This window comes from Ranitomeya variabilis, chromosome 5 (assembly GCF_051348905.1).
Source record: "Ranitomeya variabilis isolate aRanVar5 chromosome 5, aRanVar5.hap1, whole genome shotgun sequence".
NCBI lineage: Eukaryota > Metazoa > Chordata > Amphibia > Anura > Dendrobatidae > Ranitomeya > Ranitomeya variabilis.
In genome coordinates this window covers 662237441-662248817 of record NC_135236.1, presented here as the reverse complement: position 1 = coordinate 662248817, position 11377 = coordinate 662237441, and the positions used below count along the sequence as shown (strand labels likewise).

The 11377-nt window shown below is 45.8% G+C and overlaps 1 protein-coding gene across 1 annotated transcript; it reads right to left on the bottom strand.

The window, feature by feature from the left end:
- Nucleotides 1-7198: 7198 nt before the first annotated feature.
- On the bottom strand, nucleotides 7199-10656 carry LOC143774014 (hepatitis A virus cellular receptor 1-like). The gene is made up of 5 exons (XM_077261306.1): nucleotides 10162-10656; nucleotides 8928-8996; nucleotides 8720-8778; nucleotides 7459-7573; nucleotides 7199-7356 (listed from the first exon to the last, which is right to left on the bottom strand). The coding sequence occupies exons 1-5, from the start codon at nucleotides 10568-10570 to the stop codon at nucleotides 7316-7318; spliced, it is 693 nt and encodes a 230-aa protein (XP_077117421.1). The 5' UTR covers nucleotides 10571-10656; the 3' UTR covers nucleotides 7199-7315.
- Nucleotides 10657-11377: the final 721 nt, after the last annotated feature.

Genomic DNA, 11377 nt, shown 5'->3' with positions numbered 1-11377 from the left:
GATGTTGTGGTGGTGCGGTGCAGGTCGGTCGCAGTAAATAACGAAGACAACAGGTTGCAGTCTCTTTACCTCTTTACTGAAGGCCTCAGGATCCTCAATCCGGAATACGGTTAACCGGGCTGCGCAAGTCCGGCCGGTCCGATGGCACCTCCAGAGTTCCCTTTGCAGGTGGAAATCTGTGCCTACCTTCTAGCGCTTGTGTGTTGTGGTCCTCCCCTGCTGTGCTTACGGGATAGTCCCCACAACTGTTGTGTCTGTTTCTGAAGTTCCCTCACAACTCGATTAAGATGTTCTGCTTCGTCCCCCAGATGATATGGCTAGGACGCACCCGTATGACGGGTAGGCTCGGAGTTCTTCCGGGACCCTAGCGTTGCCCCTCTCCTATTGTTGCCCCATGTGTCTTAGTAGGTGATTTGTGTGAGACAGCCCGCCTATAGCTGACTGTCCTGCCGTAGGTTTGAAGTATTGCTTGGAGCCTAGTACTTCCTCGGCGTTCCGGCCTCAGTAGGATGTTGCCTCGTCTTACAGCACGACTCCTACTGGTATTTCTCCTTGTTGCGTTGATCTCGTTTCTCACTCAGCACAATGAACCTCGCTTCTTGTCCTTTCTTGGGGTACCGCCGCTATCTCGTGCAGGCGCGGTCCCGTAACGTTCTCTCTGTTCGCTAGGCCTCTGTCAGGATCCCACCCCTGACAGGGACCCCCCTGAGTCTCTCCCCGCAACACCCTCTGCCACAGGGTGTTGCCTGTTCGATTCCCAGTCAGCTTCTGTCTAACTTTCTGCCTAACCCCCAGTTTTACCAGATTGTGAGGAGTGGCCTAATACATAGAACCCTTAGCTCCCCCTGGAGGCCAGACTGTGAAGTGTATTGGTGACTGTGATACCTGGTCAGAAGAACTCCTTCAGTGCCATCAGACGTACCATAGCCCCCCTTAGCGGCGGAGAATCAGTACTGCAACGACCAGGACTCTGGGGCGCTGCACTCCCCCCCGGTTAAATCCAGTACTCCTGGACTGGGAAGAAAACAACAATACATGTCAGTAAAAAGACATACAATTTTGAAATGCAATAACAATAAGCAAGTTTGAACAGGGCTTCCCTTTATGGGAGGTGAGGACACTTGAACGTTACAAACCTGGTTAAATACTTTAAATAACATACTATAAATAACTTTTCTTACCCAACCGGGTATTCTACTTAGTGCAATTTCTGAACGATAATTTAACATTGCCTTTAAGGATGTACACGCTGAATCCACTAAAGACCTTCTTTTAAAACATTATAAGGCTAATCAACTTTTTTCTTCATTTTCCCTTTTTACATCTGCAGGACCGCCTGTCTACTTGCCCAGGCCTACCGCCTCTCGTTCTGTTGCAGGACCGCCCCTTTCAGCCCGGGCCTACTGCATTTCTGCTACTATACACAGTATAGAACTTATCTTCCATCTCTCAATTCAGGATCACCGAGCCATCTCTGTATGGCTCCTAGGAGGACTCACCGATTAACCCCATCTGGGTTCACTTCCTGTCCTCATTCTCTGACACATCATTAAACATTTCTTACTATCAACTATCTGACTACATATAACTTTACATGTAAGCATTATCACTATTTCTCTTAAGGCATCATTATACTTTAAGTGCTATGGATGAACGTTCCCTTTAAGAAGGAACCAAGTCTCTATGAGGTAGTGCAACTTCTCAAGCTGCAAGTCCGTACGCAGCAAGGACTCCGGTACTGCTTCCAGGAACAGTTTCTTTGCAAAGAGTCCTTTCGTTTATAAAACCAGTAGAGGGCACCTTTAAGAAGGTGCAAACTATTTACAAGAAGTTTGTAATCATGGAGTGTTCATGATCCAGCAGTTCTTTCAACAATGATAAAACAGAAAACAAAAAAGCAGAAGAAGGGATCCCGGGTAAACAAAGGGATCCCTTTAAGAGTTACCCTGATCGGGTCATAGCAGCAAGAGGACACACTGTTAACTATTTACATGTTCAGAAGATTAGAACATTTACTTGAACCACTCAGGAGGCAGCACCGGTGGAGGCAACCCCACTGGATATTGCCCGCCGCCTGGTACTGCGTAGGGGGAGTGTTATCCCATCTGGGTGTCTGCGTACCCACTGTCTTCAGTCCTGGGGCAGCAGAGGCACCGACTACCTGAGGAGACACCTCCTTGGCCACAACGGTGGTTGAGGTGACGATGCTGCAGGTCATGGTTTTGATAATGGTGCACGTTGGAGTGGCCACGGTGGTCTTGGTGATGATTGCGGGCTGACCACAAGGGGGCACCTTCGCTACGGGAAACAGCTTCACCAGCACCTTAGTCGGGGGTGTCACGGGGTTTCGCTTCTTATGAACATTCAGGGCGAACCACCCCTTCTCCCCAAAGTGCCGGGTGTAAGCGACGTCGTCCCCCGGGTAGAGATCCCGGTCTGGATGGCCTTCCCTGAGATGAGACTCCACATCCCTCCGGTTGACAAAAACTTCGGCGTACAGGCCCGGCTCTTTTATAAAGCCCCAGCCTCCGTGGAGCTTGAAGGCGACGACGGTGCCCTGCCTGCGCGGGGCCTGGTGAGCGGTGGGGTCCTTGCGGGCCCGGTCCTTGACCGCCAAGTCCCTTTGGTGGTAGGCCTCTAGCCCGGCCTGGTACACCTTTTCCTTCTCCTCCCACTGCTGTTCCAGCTGGGCCCGGTATTCCTCCCAGCTCAGGGACTGCACCATCTCCCCTTCCTGTGTCTTCACCCCGGGGAATCCCATAAGGTCGGGCCCTGGGTTCACCCAGCGGCACACTGTACGCTCCGCATGGACCTCACTCGGTGGGGTAGTTGGTGAAATCGGGGCTTTCAAAATATGTTCCATACCCGTTGTCTCCTCCCACGGTAACAAGCGCTGGAGTCTATGGGTCCCAGGGAGAGGGGGTGCCGCGACGGGGCCTATCAACAGACCCTCAGCCAGCGGGGCAGGGTCGGCGGACTCACCAGTCGGTGCCTGTCCCTCCTCCTCGGTCGGCTCCACTGGCGGTATGGTCAGTGGGAGCGTCGGCTGGGGTTCCGGCAGCAACGCAAGGTCCAACGTTAGAAGGTCCTCCGCTGGCGTCTCCGTCCGCAGCTGGAGGAGTTGTTCGATCAGGCCCTCCATCTCCATTTGCAGGAGGCCGGCCCCTATCGTGGAGAGCTGGCTGCTGGGCTCATCCGGGTGGCTGGGGGAGCCTTCGGCCTCAACCCCACATTCCTGGTCTGAGCGACTCGTCATGGCGTCCTCCGCATGGGTCGCTTCCTGGTCCTTTTCCCGCTCTCTCCTTCGTGGGCAGTTTTGTTTTCTCTGTCTCCGCCCACCATTGAGAATCAGGAGGCGGATCTCGGCTGCTGACGGACACGTCCTCACGGTGCAGAAATATTTAGACTGGGCGGCCATCGTCTTTCGCGCTCTTCAGATGGTCCACGCCTACTCCACGCCCCTCTTCTTCTCCTGCGCTCTCCTCAGCGCTGTAATGGCGGCGATTTTTGGCAAGTGGCACTGCACAGTCTTTGCAATTAGTCACAGTCCAAGTACAATAAATCACAGTTCCAAGGCACACATGACCTGATTCTTCAGGCTTAAGTAGATCCTGTTCGTGACGCCAAGTTGTAGCGCCCCCACTGTCGCAGGGCCGAGGGGTACCCGGTACCGGGCCTCTGAGTCTCTGTTCTGGGGTTGTCACGGTGGCTAGACCCGGTCCGTGACCCTGCTGAGGGGCGTACAATAAAGGTGGAGGGAATGGTGATGATGTTGTGGTGCGGTGCAGGTCGGTCGCAGTAAATAACGAGGACACCAGGTTGCAGTCTCTTTACCTCTTTACTGAAGGCCTCAGGATCCTCAATCCGGAATACGGTTAACCGGGCTGCGCAAGTCCGGCCGGTCCGATGGCACCTCCAGAGTTCCCTTTGCAGGTGGAAATCTGTGCCTACCTTCTAGCGCTTGTGTGTTGTGGTCCTCCCCTGCTGTGCTTACGGGATAGTCCCCACAACTGTTGTGTCTGTTTCTGAAGTTCCCTCACAACTCGATTAAGATGTTCTGCTTCGTCCCCCAGATGATATGGCTAGGACGCACCCGTATGACGGGTAGGCTCGGAGTTCTTCCGGGACCCTAGCGTTGCCCCTCTCCTATTGTTGCCCCCTGTGTCTTCGTAGGTGATTTGTGTGAGACAGCCCGCCTATAGCTGACTGTCCTGCCGTAGGTTTGAAGTATTGCTTGGAGCCTAGTACTTCCTCGGCGTTCCGGCCTCAGTAGGATGTTGCCTCGTCTTACAGCACGACTCCTACTGGTATTTCTCCTTGTTGCGTTGATCTCGTTTCTCACTCAGCACAATGAACCTCGCTTCTTGTCCTTTCCAGGGGTACCACCGCTATCTCGTGCAGGCGCGGTCCCGTAACGTTCTCTCTGTTCGCTAGGCCTCTGTCAGGATCCCACCCCTGACAGGGACCCCCCTGAGTCTCTCCCCGCAACACCCTCTGCCACAGGGTGTTGCCTGTTCGATTCCCAGTCAGCTTCTGTCTAACTTTCTGCCTAACCCCCAGTTTTACCAGATTGTGAGGAGTGGCCTAATACATGGAACCCTTAGCTCCCCCTGGAGGCCAGACTGTGAAGTGTATTGGTGACTGTGATACCTGGTCAGAAGAACTCCTTCAGTGCCATCAGACGTACCATAGCCCCCCTTAGCGGCGGAGCATCAGTACTGCAACGACCAGGACTCTGGGGCGCTGCACATACACACAGCTCTGATACATACACACACAGTTCAGCTGCATACACACAGTTCTGATATACACATACAACTGTGCTGCATATACAAACACAGCTGTGATGCATACACACAATTCTGCTGCATACACACACAGCTCTGATGCATACACACAGAAATATCATTGATGTATATACACACAGCTCTGCTGCATACACACACAGCTCTGCTACATATATACATACGCACACACATACACATGTCTGCTGCATACACACACACATCGATCCATACACACACACATACTTTTTTAAGCCACTTTTCTTATTATTTAAAAAAAATTGCTTGTATTTCACCTAGATGTTTAAAGAAGAACCCTGCAATACAATGGCCCCAAAATAAAATCATATAGTACTCCGGAAACACTGCCTAAAAATTTCCTGCATAATACTGCAAATTGCTGTCATGCGGGTACTGGGTAGACTAAGGCTGAGTACCCGGGCCCCTGCGATATCCCTCAGACTAGGGAAATCCCTGTCTGTCCCTCTCCCAGAATTTACACTGAAGGTGTGCTTGTCTGGGCCGCCAGGCCTGACCCTGACTCCTGTTTCAGCCCTATGCTGAAACCTTCACCCGCCACCCAGTGATTAGACCACACACCAACCCCCACAGAAAGCACAGACAGGGAAAACTAAAAACGCACCACGCCGCAGACTCACAGGAAAACACTATAATGTGCACATGGGCAAAACAAATACAAATATAGGCAGGAGAAATATGACAAAGGATAATACACCACCAGATACGATATTACTTCTCCTAGACCACCACTCCAGACCGAAATCACCAGGCACAAGACACAAGCTATAATCGGCAACGCCCAAAGTCCAGAAAGACTATTTAAAGGCCACGGACGTGACCCAGCCTCCAACCAGATTACCAGCTAGATTAACCCCGGATAAGCTGGATAAAAATCTAGCCGGCGCCACTGAGCGTATAGAGGACGAATGTGGAATTACCGCTGTCTGTCGGACGCCCTAGTGTGAATAGCGTCCAACATGACAATTGCCTCTTCTGAGAAAAAGAGGACTTAACTCTATAGCGCCACCTGTTGGAAGTAGCGATCCTACAAGTCACAATCAACCCTTTAACGAGTCGTGCAATATGACTTAAGATAAAAGCCAAATCAGTATCTCAATTCACAGACACGGTGTTTTGGGCTGTTGGCCCTCGTCAGTGCGAAGCATGAGAACTGATTTGGCTAGGTGAGAGGCTCTGGAGTGGGGTCTAAGGGGTAACGTTTCTCCTTATGGAGAGTGACATACCATCTCTGGCTTGTCAAGGTAAGGAGGCTTATTTGCCATACAATGCTCCTCTGGGAATTTAAATATGCAAATTGCAGAGTTAAGTCCTGCATAATACTGTCAGTCAGTGTCCAAATAATACCGCCATAAAGTGGCAAATCTAATCAAAGGGCTAGGGGCCAGAGGGTCTGATTTTAATCTTAATTTAATCTTAGACCTACAGGTCTAAGGTTGTAAAAAGCCATAAATATCTGATGCAGTACAAGAGGACGTTGGGGACCCCCATTATGGAGATAGGTATGAATTTCAGCAGGGATCCGCATCAGTTCTGTGGATTTGCCATAAATGTCCAAAATTAGTAATTCCATTTAAAGAATAAATCCTCGGTTGCCTGATGTGCAAAAGGAATTAAAGTAGACCATAAATATGCTGTAATCTTCAGTCTCGGCAGCAGGGTTCAGGTGTAGTTTTATCATGTATAGGTATTTTCTATGGCTCCATTTCCAGTTCCTGCCAGAGCCTCCATGTTTATTACTGATATTTCGCTGTAAAAAAAAAACATATAAAATAAATATTTTAAAATCAATAACTTGCATAGCTCAAAAGGAGGATCAATCAGTAATCCCAGAAAAGTGCTCCATTTGCAGAGACACTCCCAATAAACAATGGTCAGACAACTTGATCCCATTTCATAGATGATCTGCAAATTACTGTATTTAATAAATTACGTTATCTTACCACCAAGAAAATACTCTAAAGTGCCGGCCACTAGGTGTCTCCCTTCTGTCTAACTTGCTGTCCACTGCCTGTTGTCAAGTGTAATCTGCCTCTAACAGCAGAGAAGAATAATGGGAAGTGGAATGCGGGTCTATATTTTTCATAGTAAGTAGGAGGCGGGGCTATATATCTACACAGGAAGTGGGAGGTGTGGCCATGTCTCTCTACAGGAAGTGGAAGGCGGGGTTATGCCTCTCTCTTTATGAAGTGTGGATTGGTCTTTGTATTTCTGCTGCTACTCTCTGATATTTCAAATCACATACAGAAAGGGCTTTGAGTTCAGTGAACAATAGGACAATGTAATGCGTTTGAGGAAGTAAGGGACAAGAAGTCCCGGTACATATAGTGCTGGCTGAATACTGGTGAAGGAAACGTTCAATCAAAAAGAGTGAATAGAACGTTAGAGAGCACAAAAAGCTGTTGTGCTAGAGGGAGGGGTGAGGGCAGAAAGACCATACTAATCTGCAGGTTATGTGCGAAAAATAAAAATGAATAATCCTGATTTGTTATTTACCTTTCTGTTTTTGTCCTCTTTCTACTTCGATATTTACCTGGAAAACAAATAAAAAATGGAAATTTAAAAACACTGTAGTCATGTAATGACCTGATAGTAACGCCATGTCAACGTGGTGCCCCATATTATTCTTACTCACAGATGTATATGACGACCTTGATGAAAGCGAAAAGGAAAATTGCTCCAGCAACACAGGTAATAATCACATAAATGGTCGTGTCTCTGGATGAGGATTGTTCCGAGGTATTATTCCCCTAAAAAACAATGAAAACTAAAGTTATTATATATATCTACGGTCATGGCCCAGAGTGTTGGCACCCTTGAAATTGTTCCAGAAAATGAAGTATTTCTCCAAGAAAGTTATTGCAATTACACATATTTTATAATGCACATGTTTATTTCCTTTGTGTGTGTTGGAACAACACAAAAAACTACTGTAAATTGGACTTATTCACACAAAAAAACTCAAAAATGGCCCAGAAAAAATTGTCGGCACCCTAAACCTAATATTTGGTTGCACCCTTTGGAATAAATAACTGCAATCAATCTCTTCCTATAACCATCCACAAGCTTCTTACACCTCAACTGGAATTTTGCCCCACTCTTCTTTTGTAAACTGCTCCAGGTCTCTCATATGTGAAGGCGTCTTCTACCAACAGCAATTTTAAGATCTCTCCACAGTTTTTCAACCCACTTCTGGGTGCTTCTTGGAGTATGTTTGGGATCATTGTCCTAGGACGCAAATCCAGCTTTCTGACACTGGGCGCTGAATTGCGACTCAAAATGCTTTGTTAATCTACCGATTTCATAATGCTTTGCACACAGTCAAAGCACCCAGTGCCAAAGGCAGGAAAACAACCCCAAAACATGTTTGAACCTCCACCATATTTGACTGTAGGCACTGTGTTCTTTTCTTTATGGGCCTCATTCCGTTTTTGGTAAACAGTGGAATGATGTGCTTTACAAAAAAGCTCTATCTTGGTCTCATCTATCCAGAAGACACTCTCCCAGAAGGATTTTGGCTTACGTACATACATTCTGGCCAGAGACAACACTTTTAGTGGCTCATCACTAATTGGGGCCCCTGGGGGAATGCCTAGTTTGCCTGCCCCTAACATCGGCCCCGACTTTGCATCATTTTTTCCACATCTGCCTCAAACTTTTACACAGTACCGTATACATAGATCATACAATATTAAAGAGAATACTGCATATAATAAAATATTTAGACCCAGTGCACCAAAGAATGAAAAATAACACACATTTTTTTGCAAACTTTTATACAGTATTATATATACATGCACATAGTACTGTGAAAAAGTTTGTAAAAATGTGTTATTATTTTTCATTCTTTTGTCTATTGGGTCTGAAATTAAAAATTGCTTGTAGGAACTTGTTACCTGTGAGGTGTAGAAAGTTATTTCAGTTGTGAGAGTCACAGGATTGTAGGCAACATTATCTATAAAAGAAAACAAGAGATAGGATACTTCTTAAAATTTATGCTGCTCCATACCCCCAAGATATTTTATATTTTGCTTGCCTGACCCGTTTACAGGTCAAGGTCTAAGTAAAACAGATACATATACAGTGCAGATACCTCCTACTTACATTTTGTGGTTTGTTCTACAGTTGGGAAATGAATACCAGAATTTGCCGTTCCAGAAGAATTTGCTATTTCTATCAATAGGAGAGAAGAAAGGTCAATATAATTGGACTTTTCTAAATACTAGTGGAACATTTAGGACACTGTAGGTGGACACTAGTGAAGAACAGGAAATGGTGTACTGTGGAGACGAGAGAGATGTTGTGTGACCTAAGCATTGTCTTTTTTTCTTACATCTGCTTTCTATAAATGTCTTTCTGGTGCTGTACTGTGGGCTCAGCTGTCTACCTCTCCATCTTCTGCTTTTTAACTGAAATTCTTTGTGAGGAGCTGCAGCCGCATCTCCCTCCTATCCCTCATCACTGGTTTCTATTTACTGTTCTACGTTAAATGACATTCTTGATGACTGAGGAAGTTTGGGGAATTAGACTAAATTTGGTTGAACCTCAGGTTATTGGTGGGATTGGCCAACAGTCTAATGTGCATGGGGTCCTCATGACCTTCCTCTAACATATGATACTATGATACCGATGGAGAGAAGGATCTAGACAGCTGAATATCATCAGATGATCCTTTTGATCTTCGAGAGATAAGCTGCCGATAGAGGAGTCTGATAGTGGGTATCTCATAGAGAACACAATAATGTTCTTCCACGCAGAGAATTTGTCTGCACATGGGGGACTCAAGAGAAAAGCTGTCGGCTTTGTATGGTTGCCTTTATAGAACACATTCAGGTAGGCAATGATAACGTACAGGCTACAGGAAGACAACACTTTCTCCTAAGAAAATCAATAAAATGTATTATATATATATATTTGCCTAAAATGCAAAGGAAATGTGTCATCTTTAACTTTAGGCCTTTTAGACATCATTTCATCTTCAACTTGCTCAACTGTTCACAATAACAGTAATTTTGGCCAGGGGTGCCCAAACTTTTACATGCCACTGTACTTATAGAAGCTAGATACCTGTGTTAGCTAAATGAATAGTTGTTTGTCAAGTACCACTGCCTCATTGCCCGCGCAGCTGCATCCGCGTAACTGTTTACATCAGTGCGGTCTCACAGGGATTATTAACCACCAATGGTGGAGGTGGCAGTGCCACAGACCACTGGGACCATAACTTTAAACCTCAGAGAGGAGGACTTGATGCTCGTTTGCCCCATCTACTTCCTTGAATTCATTCCCACACTCTTGTTTGTTAAAATTGTAGGGCACCGCACAAACTTAAAGTTCTCACCTTCTTGGATCTTCATCTCCATCTCTTTTTGTATGTCATTGAATAGTCCAGGGATCTCCACGCGACAGCAGTAGGTTCCTTCATCCTCTTTAGTGGCCCCTGTGATGGTCAGGGACAAGTCCCCCTGACTAATGTTCCCCAGTAGCTGATATCGGTCAGATTTCCTCCAGGTCACTTTTTGGCCATCAGTCCAGATGATCTGATTATTACAACTAGTCAATGAACAGCTTCGTCCCCAGCACATGGAGTGGTGGTACAGATGAATAGTATAATTGCAGGGTAAGGTCAATGTGTCGTTCACTGGTCCTGTGACAACTATTTTTGATACGACGACAACTGCAGGGGAAAATGTCATATTTAACAATACAATTTCCACCTTCACAATGCATTGAAAAATGGAATACTTCATTACACATAGTCTTTATTAACCTTTGAAGATGCAGCCATTTTTCATATTTTTGCCTTAATTTTTTCCCCCCCTCGACTTCCAAGAGACGTAACTTTTTATTTCTCTCTCTCTCTCTCTCTCTCTCTCTCTCGAGAGAGAGAGAGAGAGATTTTTATTTTTCGGAACAAGTTGTAGCTTTTTATGACACCATTCATATTAAGATACGATATACTGCCAAACATAAATGTCTATTTCTTTTTTTCTAAAAATCAAATGGATATCAAAGGTATAAATGAAAAAACAAGGCTTGATTTGTGTCTCCACACCCTAAAAGTCATATCTTTTCAAGTACTCTTGATCAAAAGAGTAGTATGAGGGCTGTAATTTTTATTGGTTCAATTTTGTTTATTTTTTTTTCCTCTTTGTATTCCTTTTTCGTGAAGCAAAGTGACCCAACAAGTTTGTTATTTTCTGCTTTTGCTTGACACAGGTATATTATTTTTTGTGTTCTTTGACTCCATTGGTCATACATATCATACATGCATATTATCTACAGGTTTCCTTTGAATCTACTTTGAAGCTCGGAATTAAAGAGTAAACGAGAACCCTGGAAATCTTTGAACAAAGTCCAAAGTAATAGGACAACAGACTTTAAATTGAGGCTAAAAATTGTGGTGGACAATTGTAGGTTGTAAGCATTGACATCTCTATATCTTCTGAGGAGGAGAGTGAAACTCTTGAGACCTGAATGCAAAATGTACCTACAGTTATATTTGTGCCAAATGGTTCCACCAAGGAATGAGCACTCGAATGTTCTTCTCGGGGTTC